The sequence below is a fragment of the Scardinius erythrophthalmus genome (assembly GCF_964197995.2).
Source record: "Scardinius erythrophthalmus genome assembly, chromosome: 16".
NCBI lineage: Eukaryota > Metazoa > Chordata > Actinopteri > Cypriniformes > Leuciscidae > Scardinius > Scardinius erythrophthalmus.
In genome coordinates, this window is record NC_138236.1 from 10,708,584 (window position 1) to 10,731,131 (window position 22,548).

At 38.7% G+C, this 22,548-nt stretch overlaps 1 protein-coding gene across 1 annotated transcript in view; it reads left to right on the forward strand.

Moving 5' to 3' along the window:
• Positions 1-3,906: 3,906 nt before the first annotated feature.
• Positions 3,907-22,548, forward strand: part of adgrb1a (adhesion G protein-coupled receptor B1a) — a gene marked incomplete at its 5' end in the record, with an annotated part of 65,971 nt that continues 47,329 nt past the window's right edge. Inside the window, 5 exons of the mRNA XM_081388494.1 lie at positions 3,907-4,624; positions 18,999-19,157; positions 19,393-19,467; positions 19,920-20,024; positions 21,218-21,385. Coding sequence (XP_081244620.1) covers positions 3,907-4,624; positions 18,999-19,157; positions 19,393-19,467; positions 19,920-20,024; positions 21,218-21,385 — 1,225 coding nt within the window. The remainder of the gene's footprint in view (positions 4,625-18,998; positions 19,158-19,392; positions 19,468-19,919; positions 20,025-21,217; positions 21,386-22,548) is intronic.

Below are 22,548 nucleotides of genomic sequence, written 5' to 3' on the forward strand. Positions count from 1 at the left end.
TACCCATGAGACATGACAGCCTGTCTTCCCTTCCTTCTCTATCCCTCTATCTTTCGCTTTATCTGTCACTCTCTTTCCTGTCAATTTGTCCTCTAACTCCTGCATCTTTCCCCCCTACCCAATGTTTTTACACAAACTAACAGCGATTATTAAAGCACAATTTCCATGATATACTATGATGGCATGCTGTCCATGACAGACAGTGAAAAGAATAATGAAATGGCATGCAACAGTGTAACAGGGCAGAAGTCTAATTGAATGAAGGTGATTGCATTTTCAGAGAGGTTGGAGACATCACGCTTCTTTTCTGCCTAATGAATGTGGAAAGCACGCCCCATCATGGCATAATCCTGCTATGAGAAAATACATCTTCTATGCGGTCTCCTTTTTACCCATCTTCCCAGAAGCCAGTGGCGGTACGTGAGCCACTTCCATATTCAGAATCCAATGCTGCCAATAGCATGTTTCCATAAAGCCCACTTCCGGATTTACTGTATCTGAATAGTATGCAGAAATAATTTTTGGACAATTAGGGATAAAAATACAGATATTGGCTCCACTGCACACCCCTACTTGATATGCACGGGATTGACAGATTTGGAAATGATTTTGACTATGAACGCCAATGCAGGTGAGTTTATCAAAAAATGAAAATGTGTTTTTTTGATCATCCTCATCTCGGCACAAATCTGTATGACTTTCCTTTTTCTGTGGACACAAAAGTGGATATTGAGAAATATGTTTACCCAGTCGGAGTCTGTTGGTGTTGTCAGAGCTTGTTTTCACCGGCTGAACATGCTGAATCTGCATTTGTCGGTCTTGGAATGTCTGAGAAGTGACGTCCTGTAATCTGGTGAGTGCCGGCGTTGGTCTGCATCTGTTAGGTGCAGTGTGAATTGGCCTTGAAGCTACAACTAGTCAGTCAGTCATCTGTTTTTTCTCACCTGGCTCTTTTGTATCCAGAATGTACATTTTACAGCTTTTCTCCCAGAGTGACATAGTGCGTACAATCTTGGGCTCAAATAAACCAAATAGCAGTTTTCGTTGTGTCACTGCTGCCGATCAATAAACAAGACATGCCTGTAATGAGCTGGCCACTGCGCAACACTCGTAACCTCGTTCAGGACATGCTGGGATAGTAACATTTCTTGGGGAAGAGGAGAATGGATGAGTGCTCATCCCTGCATCAGTAGAGGTGTTTCATGTGGTTCAGCCATGAGAATGTCCTGGTTAACGTCAAGGCTAAGTTAAGCCATGGATTATATGATTACACCCTCCAGCTTCATTACGGATACTACTGGCATAAAAAGCACTGTTTATTCTGTTCAAAAAACACCCACTCTTTCATTTAAAGACTATTGCTCTGAGCATCCTGAACACAGTTTATCTTTGACCAAACAGATACGTGCCATTGTGTGTGTGTGTGTGTGTGTGTGTGTGTAAGGCAATGTTTGAGGTCATGCTGAGATCAAATGGAGCTTTTTTTATATTATCAGCCCATAGAAAAATGAAACTACCTGTGCAGTCAGCCACATCAACGTATTTTGGTCTGCTTTTCACTCAAGGCCATGCCACTGGGACTCCAGGATACAATCTGTGGTGAAAGAGGTTAAGGTTTGGGGGTTTAGTTTTTTTTTTACAAAAATACAATAAAAATAATAGCAGGTCCTGGAGGGCCACTGTTCTTGAGAATTTAGCTCCAACCTGCCTCACCACATTGCCTGGAAGTTTCTAGTATGCCTAGTTAGACCTTGATTCGCTGGTTCAGGGGTGTTTAATTGGGGTTGGATCTGAACTCTGCAAGACAGTGGCCCTCCAGGAGCAGGATTGGACACCCATATCTTAAACTGTTAATCTCATCAACAAAGTTACTGATGACAAAAAAAATGAAAAAAAAAAAAAAACACACATACCATCAAATAATGTCAAGAAAATGTTGATATATCATGCAGTCTGAATTATAAACAAATGGCTTCTATGAACCAGTTCACAAGCAAATGACTTGGTTATTTTAAAGAATCAGTCAAAATGATTCACAAAGTTACTGGTCTGACAAATCATTCAATGAACCCTAGAGTGGTTACTGAATCTGATTCATTTAGTGAACAGCAAGTTAACATTGCTTCAGTGAAAACTTTCATGAAATAGGTTTGTGAAACTTGAATAAATATCATTAATTATTGGTTGTCCATAGGTCAACATGCAGTATTGTATGTTTTAACATAATAGTTCTATGGGGAACATTGCTGTGAGATAAGAACAATGCACCAACAAAGTTTTAAAGAGAAGAAAAATGTATACCGCATTAATTCAAATAATCCAGTCATGATATGTTTGGGATTACCTGCTTGAACTGCAAGAGCTGAACAGGGTTAACTGAACTGCTTTGCTAAGGTTTTTTTTTTTTTTTTTTAGCTCACTCAAATTAATATGCCATTTCAGGTAAAGTAAAATGAACTGAATGAATGAATAAAGCACGATGAATTATTGACTGAAAGGACATTTTCATCGAAGACAAATTGTATGACTAAAACAAAATACGGTGCAAAAATTAGCACTTAATTACAGACTCTCTCTTGCACATTCACAAAACTGGATTCAGTTCTGTGATTGTAATACACACAGACATGCATCTTTCAGTTTCATTCATTTGCTAAAGAATGCACACTCTCATAGACACATACATCGATCTCACCCACACACATTCATAACAGCTTTACTCCGCTATATACGGCAATAGGACTACCATATTTAGTAATAATGCTGAGAGGAAGGAACGTACTATGTTTGCTGAACATATTCATTACACATATTAAAGGAGTAATGATGATTATAAATATCCCATCACTTAATGTGAAGCTTCCCATTTGTCTTCATCCATTTCCAGAATCCTCCCATGTTTAGCATATTTAAAACCCATATGACTCTTGCACTTTTTTTCCCCTGTCTGTTCGTCTCATTTCTTATGATGCTGAATATGAGGAACAAAGCTAATGCCTTTAGATAAGGATGATTAACCTAGAATAAAATCTGCATGGTATCTTCCTGTATAGTATATGGCTCTCGGGGTGAGCCTATGCTGGGGCGCTCACTTTGTAAAGTGACTAATGGCACATGGAAATTTTGCGATTACATCAGAATAGTCTCCAAGATGTCTGTCTACTGCTCTTGCATGTGACCTCACATATTTCTTGTCTTTATGTGCTGTAAAACTGCACAAGACTCTCAATTGTCAGCGAAAAGCCAATCAGGCCCGTCTGAGAGATGATCCAGCCGCTTTTAGTCTAATGATTTGCTGAGGACTGAGGCTATTGATCATTTTGGCATGAAGCAAATGCACTGGAAATAATGAATGACAGCAGGTGTTCATATTTTTGTAATTGATTGCCCCATAATTGGACAAATTATTGAGCTCACTGATGAAATACAAGATTTAGGATGACGTTTTTGTAGAAAGTGACTGCTTGCAGGGTACAAAGAGTTCTTTTTGAATGTGAAGCACAAGTGTGGCACTTCTAGATCGATATAGCCCAGCGTGGTAATTCCTAAGTACCAAAGTCAGTCATGTCGATGTCTACACACTTTTGAAGTTATTATGTTCACTCTTACACTTTCACTCAGGTCAATGGATACTTGCTGTTGTTTTTCCATCTGGCTCATACAGTCTTTTTTCTGTCTTCTCTAATCCTGCAGATCTCTCTGAGGGCGTATGGCATCATGGACAGCAAACTGGATCAATGAGCCAAAGTTCCCTCTCATCCTGAGCTGTTGGTTCAGATAGTCCTGCAATCATCTGAGAATATTGGCTTGTCAACAAAACAAGGCTGTTGATCCTACATTCACAAGAAAAGACGCAGAAAAAAGGAGTTCAGATATCTTCTGCAAACCGTTCTGTCGTTTACAGCCATGATATCAAAATTCTTATGGAACTGTTCATCATTGGTGCTGCTGTTACCTCTTCTCCAACTGCTGCGGCTGGACATGCTCAACGCTGCTCCCTCTGGTCCGGAGTCTGACATCTGCTCCACATTGGTCCAGAGCCGCTTCTTTGGATTCTTCCTCTCGTCCTCTGTATATTCCAGCACGCCCTGCTCTTGGACCTTGCAGAACCCCGACCCACGGCGCTACACCATCTTCATCAAGGTCACAAAACCAACCAGAGACTGCATTCCTCGACAACACCGGACCTTCCAGTTTGACTCCTTCTTGGAGACAACACGAACCTTCCTCGGAATGGAGAGCTTCGACGAGGTGGTGAAGCTGTGTGATGCTTCTACCCACGTTGCCTTCCTGGAAGCTGGGAAACAATTCCTGCAGATCCGGAAAGGGCTGCCCAGAGTAGGTGCTGGGTCCAGGAATGGGGATGGGGAATTTAAAGTGGAGTATCTTGTGGTTGGGAAGCGTAACCCCAGCATGGCTGCCTGTCAAATGCTGTGCCAATGGTTGGAGGACTGCCTTACCTACAGTACCTCCAACCGGCCCTGTGGCATCATGCAGACACCATGCCAATGTTGGGACCAGCCCCCGCCAGACAAAGAAACCAATGGATGCTACCGAGATGGGGTATACTTGGAGAACTGCATCCCTGTTGTGAAAGAAGGAACCGCTGACACTGACACAAGTGGTGAGCTAAACAGTTTTTGTCTAGTTATTATTTAGCATGGTTCAATGGTTATCGAATTTAAAAATGTTGTTCTACCACTGTGCAGTTGGTAGCTTGTCATATTTAGTAGCAGAACAACAGAACAATTAAAGCTGAAAAAACAGGAGTTCAGAGAGAACTGATGGAGGTTTAAAAAAAAAGGAGAGGGAAAATAGGAGTTTTAGGTTTCAGCTGATGTCTCCTAGCTGGGTGACCTTGGCTTCTTGGCACCATGTGTAATCCTGTGAGGGTTCAGATAGGGATATCGGATCGGCCCGTGGGACAGTTGATGCAGCTTACATGCTCTGGGAGTGACATGGGATAGCAGTGATGATGTGCTTGGAGATTGATTGTAAGGAAGGGAATGGGGCCGGTTACTGAGTTCAAAGCTATGATTTGATCTCTTTTCCAAGAGTAGATGTGGCACAGAAACTCAACCCCTAGGAGAGGCTACAGCCATTGGAGTGGAAGATCACTCACCCCATTGCACCATGTGACCTTTCTGTGGACTTCTTTTCTTATATGCCTTCCTTTTTTCTGCTAGTTAAAAAAAAAAAAAAAAACATAATGGAGTGACAGATCTCCACACCTCACAGTGTCCAAAACTGTCTGAAAAAAAGCACTAAATTCATGTAATGGATGAGTGATTGAACAGAAAGCCATTCTCAGAGAATATGTTCTTGCATTCAAAAACAGAAATGGAGATTAATTTAAGTGTATTTTGGTTGTAATGTCCATTTTGGCATTAACTCATACCATTCAAAAGTTTGGGGTCAGTAAGATTTGTTTAAAAAAAACTTAATTATTTTAATCAGCAAGGACACATTAAATTGATCAGTAAATACATTTATAATGTTACAAAAGACAAATGCTGTTCTTTTAAACTTTCTATTTATCAAAGAATCCAGAAATATCACATTCACAGTTTCCACAAAAATATTAAGCAGCATAACTGTTTTTAACATTAAGTATAATCAGAAAACCAAATCAGCATATTAGAATGATTTCTCACCGAAGGTTGAAAGTAATGGCTACTGAAAATTCAACTTTGCAATTACAGGAGTTCATTACATTTTAAAATGTATTCAAACCGAATAATATATATGTATTTATTTGTAATAATATTTCACAATATTGTTTTTTTCACCAAATAAATGAAGCCTGTGTGACCATAAGAGAATAGAAAAAATATTATCAGTATCATAATTTTAACAGTAGTGTATATATTTAGTAGAAATATGTATATTTTCATTAAATATGAATTTTTTGTTTAACACAATTGGACAGCTATAGCCTAAATGTAACTCCATAAATTCATAAACACTTTTGGCAAAAAAAAAAAAAAAAGGCAAACGATGCAAAACAGTTTGCCGTTTTCAACACATTATTGATGCTTCCAATGTGTTTTTACCAACATTCTTGATAATAATCACAGATTATTTTAGTAATTTCAACAAATCCACATTTATGTTGCCCAGCTAGATAACATTAGTTGTGTCCCGAATGATACACTACACGCACTTATACACTACGTACTTAATCGTGTAGTGTATGAATTTAATAAGGTTATTTTGTCATTTACCATCTGAGTCTGATAGCCCCTGCCCCTCCACTATGTAAAACTGCGACAGCTGAGTGCATGAAGTGACAAACATTCCACATTTTTTGGTTAATTAAGTGCATCATCCAGGTATTTAGTGCACTTTTTCTGTTTGGTATTTTCAATGTGAGCACACTGCTTTGCAGCATTTCAATAAATAAATTAGATATTATAACATCATAAGTCAAATACACTGTATGATGCATAGCAAGAACTTATCATGTGTGAATGGCCCCTAAGACAAGCAAAGCAGATGAATAGATGGACGGAGGGCAGGGCATGATAAAGAGTGAACATCTCATAAATTGATCGTGAGCTTGGGAGGCAAGCCAGGAATGTCCGGCTGGGCCCACTGGATGGAGCCAGGATAGAAAAGCAAATGAAAGATGACTTTTGAAAGACAGGCTGTGCATCATTACAATGCTACTCTCTAAGATGTATCGCTCCATGGTTATCCCCAGCTTATTCTTAAAGGGATGGTTCGGAGTAATTTCAATCTATAGGGTCCTTTGCACAATGACCTCGAGCCAAACACCCCCCCAGAAGTTTTTTTTTTCCCTTGGTCGAACATTATTAAAGTTAGAGCTTATTTAGAGATATCAGCCGAATGGCTTAGTGCAGGCGCTAATGGATCCAAGGTTGTATCTCGTAAATTACTCCACTAATAATGCCCGGAATGGTACCAAACTTCTACAGTGGTACAAATAGGTTCTGTACTCATAAAATGAGGCATTGGAAAGTTTGTAAGTACATCAGGAGTTAACACTTGCCTGATGGCTTATGCTACTGCTAACCCGGACGTCGAGGTCACTTCTGTGATTTGGGAAATGCCCGTAAAAGTCCTAGCAGAAAGCGATGCATAAGGATGTAGTGTAACGACGCCCAGTTCCAGGAATGCACTAATATTTTGTTGGTAGTACCAGTTTGCAACAATTATTAGTGAACACTAAGTTGTCAACACTTCAGAAAAAATTATAAAAAAAATGCATCGCTTTCTGCCAGAACTTTTAGGCCTACAAGCTTTTCCCAAATCACGGAAGTGACCTCGACGTCCGGGTTAGCAGTAGCATAAGCCATCAGGCAAGTGTTATTTAAATAAACTCCTGATGTACTTACAAACGTTCCAATGCCTCATTTTATGAGTACAGAACCTATTTGTACTACTGTATAAGTTTGGTACCATTCTGAGCGGGGTAATTTACAAGATACAACCTTGGATCCATTAGCGCCTGCACTAAGCCATTCAGCTGATATCTCTAAATAAGCTCTAACTTTAATAATGTTTGACCAAGGGAAAAAAAGCTTCTGGGGGGGTGTTTGACTCGAGGTCATGGTGCAAATGACCCTAGGTTGAAATTACTCCGAACCATCCCTTTAATGGCAGGCTGTCGATTTTATCTGAGGCCAATTTGGAGATGTGCCCCCTCTACATCCCCCATAGGTGTAAGTGGCCAACCTCCCTCTGATTCCTAAGAGGGAAAGTAGAGAGTTAAATAGAGGGACTCAAGAGGGAGAGAGTGTGCATCCCACCTTTAAATGCTAAAGGCCTGTCTGTTGTGTGAATGTTACCCATTGCGCATAGGCAAGGCATCATGGGAGATGAGTAGATTCATCTCTCGCAGCTCAGAGCAGTGACAGATTACAGGCTGGATTTGAGAGACAGAATGGAAGAGGAGTCGAGTGAGAAAGAGGTGTGAGGTGACAACACCAGAGAGAAGAAAATCCTGTCCTCATGACTTGCACTTTTTCGCTATTCAAAACCGATGCGTCTCAGAGCTTTGGTTAAGCAAGATGAAAGCACATACTTGTTATTTCTCAGCGAGGTGCTTTGAATCGAGAGCAGAGCTGATAATAGCTTGGCTGTAATGTTGCTAAATGAAGGAATTTAAATTCACTGCCCCCATAGTCGTCAGTTCTTCATCAGACGCAATAACAAGATTTAACTTATCACTATTGTCATGTTTCTTTTCTCTATCTCACACACACACACAGTCCTGCACACTAGTGAGCCGTTCCATGCTGAGCCATTTCATTGTGGATGGCTGAAAACGGTTCTGCGGGCGGCACTCTGTCACTGCGTGTGGGTTTATATGTGTTATGAGCATGTTTGGCCACCAGGGGCACAATCGTTTTTAGACGTGCAGCTTACAAAACTGCTCCCACTGCTGTGAGAGGGATAAGCACAGTGCTTATCTCTACTGGAGGGATAGTCTGTCTCTGGATCTTTTTCACTCTCTCGCTCTCGTTCTTTTAACGTTGCTAATGCAAGCTCATGGCCCCTCCACTCTCCAGAACTCATGAAATATTAATGTTTTAATTAAGCAGTTTTACTGCCTCAATGCTTGATAATAAAAAACGCTCCAGGTTGGGTGTGCATTAGGGTGTAGCCTATATGTGTTTAGGAATGTATGTTACCTATGAGACTGTGACTAGTCCATTGTAAACACTCACAGGGGATGGGGATGGGGATGGGGATGGGGGGGGCGAAATTTGTCAGACATCTGTCTTGCTGTAGGGTTTCATCGCTATTTAATGCACACTTTCACCAGGGGATTTTTTTGAGGGTGTTTGTTCCAAGAAGCTGTTACATTGTTGTTCAGGAGAATATCAGTTTTTCATTGTTTACTTTATGACTAAAGTTGTTTCAGCTATATAATCTCTGTTTACAATGACATATTTGTCAAAGTAATAGGCTAATACTGTCTTTATCTGTGGTAAAATTACTGTATTGTGTAAAATATCCAGGTACGTTATGGTAGGCCTAAAAGAAATATGAGAGAAAATAGTCAAGAAATTAATGTCACAAATGCAAAAAAAAAAAAAAAACTGCTGTCAGTATATACTCACCCTCAAGACGTTCGTTCGACCCATATAACTTTCTTGTGGTATAACCTACACAACATAATTTGATTTTCTTTTCACACAACTGCATTGAACAGGGACTGAAACTTCAAACTTCAAAAAGGACTTAGTAAGAGTCCATATGACAGGGATCAGCAACTCCGGTCCTGGAGGGCCACTGTCCTGCAGAGTTTAGCTCCAACCCTAATTAAACACACCTGAACAAGGCAATCAGTGTTTTCAGGATTACTAGATAGATACAGGCAGGTGAGTTTTTATCAGGGCTGAAGCTAAACTCTGCAGGACAGTGGCCCTCCAGGACCGGAGTTGCTGATCCCTGCCATATGACTTGTGCTAAATTTCAAGTCTTCCGAAGCCTTTCAACAGCTTGAAATTCTTGGAGTGCTCTTGTCTGTCTTGAGAAAAGTACCGGTCCGCTAGCCGATCTTCTTCTTCTTCTTTCTGGTTTAAATGGTGGGTTGCATATGTACATTAACGCCACCTACTGGGAACTGAATCAGAGACTCTATACTCTCTCCGTCCAAGACATTTCATGATCCAGGCCGCTCTAGTGAAGCTCCGATCCTAAATTATTGTATACAGATTAGCTATCTTTAGAAAGCCTAATCTATCAATGATGATACTTTTTTTTTATCAGGATTTAAATTACTCTTCAGAGTTATTGACACTTCTCCTTTCTTCATTAATTCCTCAAAAAAATGATATCTTCCATTTGAATATTTCTTACACTGTATAATTAAATGCTCTACTGTTTCTCTATTTCATTTTCCACACCAATTACACCAACCTGTCAGGTGTTTTAATATGCACAGTAATTATTATTAAACCCTATGGCCTACAGAGTCTGGAATTACAAATTATTTCCTTTCTCCTGAATTTCTTCTCACCTTTGGTTGTAAAGAGTATTGCCTACCTTTTATTTCATTACCTCATCTATTGAATGAGTCGATCTTTTTGGGTCGAATCTTTTTTACGAATCATTTGATCCGGACCGGTTCCCATAACCGGTGCTATAATGATTCGCTTTTAAATTCATCTCAGCCATCGGAATTTCTGCTTTCGTGTAGCACAACTTAACGAACGAATGCCAAATTACATGAGGGTGAGAGATGGCAATTTAATTGTATGCGCATCATTTTCTTTATACAAAATATAAAATGTATTTCTTTTGATATTACAAACATGATTTGGTGAGGACACACATGGGCGTCGCTATGGGCACTTTTTGCCTAGCGTTCTGTCTGCCCACGCTTTTAAAAATGATTGTCCCCTTCAATTTGTGATCCTCGAAAATGATTGGTTGCATACGCTTCAAAGGGAAGCAAAGCGTTGCGCGGATTGGATAGTGCCGTGTTCGATCACTCTTTCAGTGCTTGTGAAGTTGAACACAGAACCGCTGACTCACTGAACTAGATCTAGTCGGACCCGGATTCGCTGCCTATTTGAAATCCATTTCAATCCACTTTAGCATCTAGCTTATCAGTGCCAAATTTTGACATTTATATGTTTGCATTTATTGGATGCTTTTATCCAGTGATGAACAAGCAATAGGAATGTAATAGAACAATTGATTTTTAGGACGTATTGTTAAAGGTAGGGTAGGTAGGATTTTTATAAAAAACTTTTTTTCAAATTTGTTTAAACTGTCTTTATATACCAATACATAATTAAAATGTAAGTGCTCTGAAAAAAAGAGAGTATAAAAATCGAGTGACTGTAGACCTTTTAATCTGCAATAAACACAGCTCATTATTTCCATTCGGGACGAAACAATTGATTGGTTTGGGGCGACTGTCACTCACTCTCGCAACCATGGCTACCACCCCTGTTGCTAGATCTGCCCATATGCGCACGCACCGGTTTGATTTGAGGAGTGCAAGAGGCGCGGAACCTACGAAGAGTAAAATTATGTCAGAGAAAGAGCATTCAAAATTCAAAGCAGGCCTGCCCAGGACATTTTACAAATCCATACAAACGATGTTCAACGGCCATGTCCGGAATAAAGAGTAGCCTATCCATGTCACACAGTAAGATTTAGGATTTTGACCATATACCTCGCAGTCACAGACCGCATCAACGTCAGTGAGCTATACTTATTGTATTTCGCCACAGGGTGTCACTGTGGCCTCAACCCTTCGCATTCGCTTACTCTGAGCTCGATTGCTATGTCTGAGGTAAACCACACCCTCCTCATTACCCTATGCAGGAAGAAATGTAGGAAGAAATAAATGAAGAAATAAATAAATGTAGAAATACATAAATGTAGAAATAAATAAATGTAAAAATAAATAAATGTATAAATGAATAAATAAATAAAAGAATAAATAAATAAATATGGAAACAAACAAATAAATAAATAAATACATAAATAAGGAAATAAATGTATAAATAATTATTTATTTTCGTTTTTTTGCTTTTCTATGTATATTTATTTATATATATATTTATTTCTTTTTATTCTTTTTTACATTTATTTGTGTATTTATTTATGTATTTATTTATTTTTAATATTGACAGCTTTGGCATTCCATACGGGACAACCACAATGATCTAATCAATTCAAATCAAGCGGCGGACAAACAAATTTCTTGTTCAATATCAAAATGCTTAAAATTACTCACGCAAACATATACACTCATCTCAGATTGGTGTCTGGCCCTGGATGAGCTTTAAAAAATCCAAGGCAGCTGCTTATTAGTGAACACATGCTCCTGCAGATAGACCTGGTGTGTTTGTGTGTGGGAGTATGTGTGTGTCTGTGATGGAGAGCGAAAGACAACAGTGCTGTTAAGAGCTCCCCGACCTATCTGTATGATTACCCCCTCTCACATCTCTAGAGTCACATCTAACCTGCAGTCCATACAAAATAGAATCTATAAAAGATAGAAAATCTCTTCTAACATGCTGAGATTGACCCAGTGAAAGCGAGCAGGGGAGATTGAGAGAGGAGAGATGAATGGTTTGATTAGGGGGATTAGGGGTTATTTGTCTGATAAAGCCATATACTTTTGAGAGGCACCACACATGGGCATGTAGGAATGCTTAATGCACCTAAGGCTCTGGAACATGCATGTGCCACCAAAGTGGTTTCCATAGGAACATTAGCTCAGAGTGAGACACTCAGTATGTACGCTGTCAAGTCCCCAATCTGAAGGCTGTTTTAATCAAGTTTACTATCTAATGCATCTTTTTCCTTCTCTCTTATTGTCAACATTAAAGGCACATTATGTAAGATTTTTGGATCAAAATATCCAAAACCCACTATATATTTAGTTGATTTGTGTACTTACATTATCCCACGTTTCTAAGAATGTTTAAATCCAGAGAAATAAGCAGTTCTAACCAGGACACGGACCATGACCTTGCGTTGCCTGTCAATTACATCATACCTGCGTTACCCTCAATTTTCTGTTGATTTTTGTAGAAACCATGGAAACAGTGTTTTATTAGACAGGCGAGCAACTATTTGGATACATTCATCGACAGAAAACTAATAATTGTTATACAGCTCAACACAGTTAGTGTCTTCCAGACCGGAAGAAGCGGAAGCGGTCTATTGCATAATAAAAGCTCCACTGCTCTCGAGCTTTGTGTCGTGCTTGTCTCTCATTAGCAATCGCTCCAGCGGCCTCGTTCCGCTCCAATGGCTTTCATAACGTTAATAAATCCTTAATACATTACCGGTCATCCATGAATATGATTTCTCCCTGAGTCCCATTGTATTCTCCACCAGCTGTAGAGGTGAAGACAACAACTCCCATGATTCCGCGAAATCAAGGCGTCATCAAGCTACGCCTTTGTTTTGAATAAACGACCTCTAGTGGTGAAAAGTTACATAGTGTGCCTTTAAATGGACGTTGCAATTGTTTTTTGTTCCCTATATGACATGTAAGAGTTACACGTCAGAGAAAATTTAGGACGGGACTTGTTTTGGCCATCAGGAATTGATTGGATCGTTGAATTGTGGTTTGATATAATCAATCTCATGTGATTGACAGGTTTTCCCTTTCTTGCGCCGGAAACACATAATCAGAGAAGAGATGTCACTGCACGTGGGAGGGAAGGTTATTTTGATTAAAGATTATGAGGGCACATGGGGAAAAATTGGGATGCACTTTTATCTCCTTTCTTTTAGTGTAACTGCTGTTGGAGTGCAAAGGCTAGTTTACTAGACACTGACCCACTGAAATTCATCAAGTTAGTAGCTTCAGGTGTTTATTTTATTTTATATTACTTTATTTATGGAAATTCATTGGTAGAAAAATAGTGCTTTAGTATAGCAAGACATTTTAATTGCACATACACAGAAAGAAACGAAAGTTGCTTTTAGTTTTATTCATGATTTTATAAAATAATTGTATTTCAGTCAGAAGCTGTGCATTATGTCAGGCTATTCATCAACTAATTCTGATTTAGTTTTGTTGTCCAGTGTGGTGTTATTCATAATCGTTTATCAAAAGCCTTTTATGATTTGAGATTGACACCTTAAATCCATTTACCATAATGTTATATATTGTGTTTTAATTAAGATGAATCAGTAGACTTTGCATTCCACATATCATCACATCTGGCTAGGAATAGTATCATTGAACGTCCACCTGCATTTTTGTACCAGCAGTTGCCAGGTTTTTTTTTTTTTTTTGAGAAATCAATTAAACAAACTTGCTGCAATTATAAGATACAGTACACACTGAAATTCATTACATTCATAAGTAAATCATTCAAGTAGTTGTTTTTAAGCAAAACAACTTTCTCACAGTTGACTGGTGCTGATTATGCTATTATTCATTATTTGTCTATTAATGGTTTTTGGTCTTAAAAACTGCATTTCCTTATATGTACTCATTTAGACACTTTAATCAACCTTAATATATATAGCAATTTCATATGCAGCCTATACATCCTTTCTTTCTCCTTAACATTTAAAACTATAAAATAAAATAAACTTATTTAAGATACATTTATTTCTCTGTAAATGTCACTGAGTTTTGGAGAGTTAGATGCTGTTCTGGGTAGTTCAGCCCCAGTGTGATGATCCATTTTGGCGGTCACTGATCCAAGAGCTGAAAGTGCATGGAAGTGAGGGCAAGGTGGCATGTTTGTGTGTATGTTTGTGTGTGTGTTCACATGTGCACCCACATCCTTTTGCTCTTATGAGCAGATGTTTCTCTGCTGAAGATTGATGTGCAAGGGGAAAATAAGAAAAGCCTGTTATTTTTCCACTCATCTGGGCCTGTGAAAAGTGGGAGGCCCATCTGATCCTTTTAGTGAAGGTGTTTTTGATTCAAGCTAGATTTTTCCCCTTTTGTTCCTGCTGAGGAGAGGCATCCATCTTCGGAATTGAAACGTCGACTTCTCTGACCCGCACCTGCAACCAAAGAACATTCAACCAAACCCCTATTCATGCCTCTGTCGTACTTTTGATCTGTTTATCTACTTGCTCATCAGTAAACAGTGTAGACTCTGAGCCTCCCCCCTGACACAGTCAGTAATCCTGTAACGCATACACTCCACTGATGAGAAGTCACTGCTGTTGTCATTGTGTGAACATTGAAAGACAGAGCAGAAGTGGTGATCATCATCACTAAACAGGTATCAAAGTCACCAGGATGAACCTATGAGATAGAGAAAGACCCAGGCCCATTGCTCATTAGTGAGCCAATGAGAGAACGTGATTAATCACACGTCACCAGAGAAGAAACAACAGAACAAATTGTTTAATTGTGTTAAACATGCTTTGTGTCAGTCTGTGTGAATTTTGAGTAAATATCACTCGTTTTTGTTATTTAAAAAATTATATTATTAAAAAATAAACACAATAATTGTGTTTTAATTGAGATTAATAGACAATCCACCACATATAATCTCATCTGGACGGTTGCCAGTTTTGAGAAAACAATTAGACTAACGTAGTGTGCTGCAGCACTCTAATATTTTTTGGGAAGATGCATCTTATTGGTTGAAAACAATGGTCCAATCACTGCTTACTTTTTTTCTAGACATCATATTGTAATTGGAATGTTGTTGTATTAACTTTATGGTGGTTCTGGGTAGATTATCTATAATTATGAAGACAGAACCTTAAGTTAAGATGAATAAAAATACCCCTCTTCGTTTATTTGTAACCCCCACCCAAACCCCTTGCTTTATTATTATGAAAGCCTTATAAATGTATATTTTGTTTATCACGTTGAATAAGTAATAAGGCTGGTTCACTAACTTTATCCACTGCTATTCTAAGTGAATAATTAATTGTTCATAATAATTATTTATTATTATCTTTGACGTTGTCAGTTACACTCTCATTGGCTCATTAATAAGCAGTGTTTAATGAATAATAGCACGAAATATGCTACTTATAAAATGTGTTTTAATATAAACGTGTACAATTTACTCATAAATGTATATTCAAAAAACATTATTAATAATATTAATATTTTAATATAATAATATCCATCCATCCGTTCTCCAATTCGCTTATCCTCTGTAGGGCCTGGGGCCTATAATAATATAATACTGATTTGTACTAAATGCGTGTATCGGTTTGCGTGGATCATTTTGGGCACTGCGGCGCAAGAGAGGAAAGATTATGTGAAGCGGCAAGGGTGCAAACCTAAATTGTGTTTCCTGCCCCTGGAGTGGGATTAATCAATGAGATGTGTAAGCACAGCTGTTCAAATATTTATTCTAAGCAGGATACTGACAGAAGAAATGCACACACACAGAACAGTGGATTAGACCTGTGAGCTTCAGCCATCAGAGGGACAGATAGAGACGGGGGGAGAGAGAAAAAAAAAAAAAGGTGTGAGATGATGGATGTCTCATTTCTTTTTTCGCTCAAACACTTTCAGAAGTCTTTCTGAAAGTCTTTCAGAAATCAGATTTTATCCATTTAATTTCTACATCAATAAGAAAAGACGTTTAAAGTAACTTTTTTTTAAAGAGATCAGATAAGGTTTTTTTTTTTTTTTACCAAATGTCAATTTAAAATATTCTTTATTTCTTTATTTTTTAAATCAACTTTTTTCTTTTTGCTTGCATGCTCTTTTGTTGCCGGTGTGAATGCCAATGACGAGTAGCATCCTCTGGGTGTCAGCACTTCCCATGTTTCGCTATCCATCACTGATCCACAATCTGTGCATGAACAAAACCAATGCATTAAGTCAAATGTAGGGTGTCATTTAGATGTACTGACCGATCTTGGCTTGTAGCAGATATGCAAGGGCTTGTGGTGGGTGAGATTATGGTTAGATCTTATATTGATGATTTCAGATCACTGTCACTTGAGATGTTATTACACCTTCTGCCGGCCATTGAGGGAAAGTGAAGGTCACTTTGGGGTTTTCGTAAGCCTTCCAACAAGATGATATTACTAATGGGCAGAATGATGTATATCCACACACTCATCCTTTGAAAAACAGGTGCATGCTGCAGCTGCAATTTGAAAAACAGGGGAAAAGACAGAATTAGAGGAAGGGCTGATGAATAGAAAGAAACATCCGAGCAGAGGACGAATATGAGCGTTTAAAGATGATATAGCATTTGCTGCAAAGAGTCTGGATGTAAGGAAGCTACCACCGAACAAGAGAAGCGCACTAAATTATTGAAAGCATAATAAAATGTCCTTGGGGACAGAGAAAGAAAACACTACATTATTATGCCCCCCTTTTTCTCCTTCAGCCAGTGATTATTGAGTCAAAAAAAGGTCGCAGTCTCCCATCGTTTTTCACAGAGAGAGAAAATCTTATCTCTAAATATTGTATTTTCCCACCCTATCTGGACTTCTTGACTTATTTGCTTTTCTAAAGAGTGCTTGCCTTACGAATAGTCTCACCATACTAATTCCAGCCATTTTATAAAAGCCAGTGTTTAAAATAAGATTGAAGTCATTCAGCACAGAGGCTGAGAAGCTTATTTAAGACTGATTTTCAGTCTCCCCTGGAGAAGGGATTGGTTAAGCATGCTGTTTATGTCACGTGCGATTGGTTGATGAAGCCATCTGACTTGAAGCGTTATTGGTGGATGGGATTAATCAGGACAGCGGGCTGAGAGCCGTCCCGGTTAATTTTGCATGTGATTGTCACTTGCTGTGCAAGGAGGACATTTGATGCTAAATTCAAGGCCGTGGCACTGAAGATTAGAATCCGTTATGTTTTATCAGGTGAATGTGTCTCGCACAACATGATGGATTTTTTTTGCAGACAAAGCCAATCTCAGCACCCCAAGTAAACAATTTGCCATTAATCGCTCATCCTGCTCAAACAAATAGATATTGATTCTGCTTTTCAGCACACGCTTGCCGGCAGATTTGTATCTGCGCTGCAGAAAAGGCATAAATTATTTTTATATCTGGCCTTTATGTAGCATAATGTATTAACTTGGGCTTTGCATGAGGGTTGTTTCAAGTGTAACAGTAGGAAGGGGTCGGTTGATATTTAGGGTCAGTGATGTGGCACTGTTTTCTTTTTTCTTTCTTTTTTTCTTGCTTTATTAAGGTATTAAAAGATATGTTAAAATGCATTTCCTAATTTGTATTCATAAAGTAGTGACCAAAAGCTATGCCCGGAGGGGATATTTGATTTTACTGACCCTACAAGTTTGAATAAACCATCAAAATATGAGGAAAACAATTTATATATAAATTGTTAATATATATATATATATATATATATATATATATATATATATATATATATATATATATATATATATATATATATATATATATATATATATATATGAGGGAAGAACAAGACACCTAGGTATTTATACAGTATGTAGGTTTCATTTTACAATGCAAACAAATAAATAGAAAAACAAAAAATCTCACTGGTTCTCTCTTGTTTTTGCATGTGTTCATTTATTGAATTTGACTCCAAGCACAACTATGCTTACAAAATCTTGAACACATTTTTTATAATATTTGACTAAAGGGTGAAGATGCCATTTTTCCTAGGCCGGACATCACTTTTGGCCACTACTGTACGTAACTTTAATTTCAATACTTAAAATTGTTTGGAGTTGAAATAAAAATGTGTGTAGGTTCTATGTTTTTTTTTTTTTTTTTTTTTCTTGTAGTAAAAATGTCTCATTAAAAGGCTATAAATCTTATTAAAATATAAATTCAATAAACATTCTACAGTATAAATATAAATTATATCAAGGCTATAAATTCTTAAAACATATTTTGTATTATTTATTATTATGAGTTTTTGAAATGTTTTTCAAAAATATGAAACCAAAATGAATTTGGCCCTTTGTTTAAATACATTTTTAGCATTTTAAACTATTATTTTTCTTTTTTCAACTAGGTTTTGTTTTTCTTTCTTAACTACATTTCTTACCTTATTATCTTCGACATATACCATTGACCCCATTAACTGACCTTTACATTGTCTATATGGACACTCCCCATGTAATAGATGCCAAAATCTTCTGATGAACATTTTAAATATGAGCTGTATCTGAGTCTTTTTCACTTTCATTTCAGTTCCCATTTTCCTGGTAGAGATGCACTGAGAGTAGAATTACATACCCTCCCCCGTACAATTGATTTGTGAGTAATTAAAAATGTCTGCAGTTGGACATGGTCCAGCTTCATGTTCTATTCATGCAGATTAATACATATTTGTCGGGGCCTCCGGGATCAGACAGGCAGCAATGTCTGCTATTAAACATTCATGAGGGAGAAGAACACAGGGACTCATATCCTACTGGTATTTATGGGTCCATTTCTACATCTTAGTGCCATCATAATGGATTACGAAATCAGAACATTATTGCTTAGCAGGGATGGAAATTTAATTTGTGTCATGGAAATTTATTAAGAAATGGCTTTTTCTTGGAAATTACACTCACACGGATTGTTCGTGTCTGTGTGTGGGTTTAATACAGGTGGCTGGAGTGTTTGGGGCAACTGGGCGGAGTGCAGCAGTGAATGTGGGGGCGGAGTCCAGACGCGCACACGCACCTGTCAATCACCTCCTGAGGAGGCGTACCAGTGCGAAGGTGTTCTTGAAGAAGGTCGTCCCTGCAACTCTCAGTCGTGCATTGGTAAGTTCTATGCTCATACACAAATGCATGTGACCGTTCGCACATCTACTTCTTCTCTTGCTTTCTCTCTCTATCACTATCTGACACCTCATTTTTTTACATTCCTCACATTTCACTTAAAAAAAATAAGATGTTTCTGCTTCCTGTGTGATGTAATGATAGAGCAATAAGGATGATACAATGATAGACCAATGATAGAATGAGCGTTTTTGTGTGCTTTTCATTGGACCCATAGGCTACAGGCAGTTTTCCTCTAAAGGCAAGGGTTTAAGTCCAGTGAAATACAAAGGAATGCAAGAGGCCATGCTTGGTAAGGGCATCACTGACCAAGTCAGTATGAATGTGACTGTAGTGAGTAGATTTTCACTCAGTTTGGATGGAGGCCATGAGTAAACCCCACTCCATGGTCAAGGCCATCGGCTGCAGATGTCTTTACCTCAATTGTCTGTCTCTGTTCCGCATAGTCTGCTTATTTTTCATCTGCCATCCACTGCTCGCTCCATCTTGCCCTCTTTCAGCACACTTTTCGATGTTCTAAGCTCAAGTTTCAAGGTCACGCAAACTCAGAAGTGTCCAAACTCTCACACAGTCTCATGTTCGCATGGAGAGTATCAAACCAAACACAGGTCCACTTCTCAGATATGTAACCTTAAACTTCACACAAAATCCCAAGCATGGCTGATGCTGGTCTAGATGTTCAGTTCGCACAGCACTGCCCGATCAGAAGTCGACTGTAGTTGCTAACCCCACCCCATCCTGCAGGCAAAGGCAGACTTGGCACTCGTAGCCAATCCCTGCGCTCGGTGGACAGCCGTAAACGAGAGGACTCTGATAAGACCCGCAGTGGACAGCAGTCTTCCCAAACAGGTAAGAAGTCAGGTGGCATCAGCCTCCACTTCAGCTTGGGGTCACACGCATACACACACTTGCAACCGTTTCACTCACTAGTTCACATACAGGGGAGTAGACTGGATGCGTATGTGGCTTTGGCCTTGTTTTTTTATGCTCCTGTCCTTGTGATTTAAGTTTTGTTTGTCTTTGTCATGTGTATTATGGCATGGTTCATGGCAGAACATCGTGATATCCATGAATCATGGACACCATTGCTTACAAGGAAGATAAAAGAGTTTTGAAAGGGTCGTAACCCCGTATTATGAAACAACCAAGAACAAGGGGGTGGTGAAGCTTGATTTGCATGCTTTATTATAAAATAAATATTGGGCTACTAATAATGATGTAATCCCTTGTATCCCTTGTCTTTTCTTTGTGAGTACTGCATGAATTTGTCATATTTATCATATAAAATTGTATCAAATTATCATATTTACAGTTACCACCAATATGAGTAACTGTTCAAAATGAATGTCATTTTCCTCTATGAATGCTTCTAAAAACTTAGCTTAATTAATCAGAAATTGTGTTTTAATAAATTGTGCATGGTTTTACCATTTTTTTATTTACTTTTGGAAGGAGATGGTAACAACTATTGTAAATGCATATTGTTTAGTATGCCTATGCAGGGTATTAGTATGGAAACTAAACATTTTAATGCCTCTAATGTTGTCAGAATTAGATTAAATCTTTTCCTCCTTATCAGTTTTCGTTTTGACATTCAATATCATTCTATTGGACATTCTTGATTCTCCATTTCCACTGGATGGTAATTATAGCCTAACTCTTCCTGTTGGATTGCCATGACAGCCCATATTATCTATTGGAATGTCAGGACAGCCAAGTGTTTCCAATTGGACATTTAATATCTTCCCATTTCTTTGGGATTACACATGATTCCTTGGCTTTCCCAGTTGCTCAGATATTAAAGTCTGATCAATTGGACAGCCTTGTGAAATCCTTGTATAGATGGCTGACCTACATATCCTAAAACTAAAAGCATAAAATGAAATGCTGAGAATATGGAATCAGCAATGAAATTATTTAAGCCTCCCCTGTTAGATGAGGTGGCTAATCCCGCATGTTAATTAGTTTTGGCCCTTTTCCTACCCTTTCCTCCGCACCTTACCCCATCCCATCCCCGCCCCCACTTCCCCCGTCCCTCTCAGTGGATCCTCCGTCGGGTGAGGAGTGGTCTGCGTGGAGCGTGTGTTCGGCCACGTGCGGTGAGGGCTGGCAGAGCCGCACACGCTTCTGCGTCTCCGTGTCGTACAGCACGCAGTGCAGCGGGCCGTTGCGTGAACAGAGACCCTGCAATAACACTGCTGTGTGTCCAGGTAAGCACAGCCCACCTCAGGCCTCTCCTCACCCCCACCATTGTCCTTATCCACCTCCCATCTCCCATCTCCCTCCACTCAGGTCCATTAGCTTTGCCACTCACCTTCCAGTCGCTGCCCATCTGAGGCTAACTCTTACTGGGCTTCCATGTACGGCTTTTCCCCTCTAAACCTTGGATCCTGGAGAGCCGTGGTAAGATGGTAATGGGTTTAAGTGCAGCATTATCAGCTAAATCCCTGTAGTTCCCACTGCATGTAGGGTGGTCTCTCTCAGTCTCTTTTCATTCCACCATTTCAGCATCTCAGGGGGACATATGAACATGTTATTCAGTTAAAAACACGTGTATAGCCAAGCACAATGTTGTATTAAGTCCTAATCATTTTATGCAGGAATAAAATGAATGTTTTTCTCTTTAACATTCAGAACTTGTAGCTGAAAATTATAGTAGTCTTTAAACACTAAAGGCCCATTTACACCAAGAACGATAACTATAAAGATAACTATATTAGTGTCCACACCAGCGGACGATATCGTTCTGTTTATTCTAAGCACGTGCTTGTCTGCCACTTTATATGCTCAAGCTCGTTACAGCAGGATGGATTCTGATTGGCTATCTGTAAAAAGAAATTATCGTTCATCAGCTGGATAAAATCGTGCTGAAAGTGATTCCATTGATGTTGTTTCTCTGTGCCGTTATTGTTGTAGCTGTGGTGAGAACTTTGCTATTCTTTAATATTGAGAACGATTTATAGAACTAAATCTTTATCGTTATCTTTATAGCTATCGTCCTTGGTGTGAATGGGCCTTAAGAGTTCCATGCATATTTGTGTTTTACATCCCCTGTAAATGTCTGTTCACACTGACTGCTGTTTTGTGCTGTATTGTTGTCCCTTTGGAACAAAAGTAAGTTCACTTGATTGCCGTATTTGCAAGGCCTTCGTCCATGCAAAAAACTGTTTTTCAAACTCACATTTAAATAACACATTTTAAAGGTCCCGTTCTTCGTGATCCCATGTTTCAAACTTTAGTTAGTGTGTAATGTTGCTGTTAGAGCATAAATAATATCTGTAAAATTATAAAGCTCAAAGTTCAATGCCAAGCAAGATATTTTATTTAACAGAAGTCGACTACAGTGAACGTCTCGTTTGGACTACATCCCTCT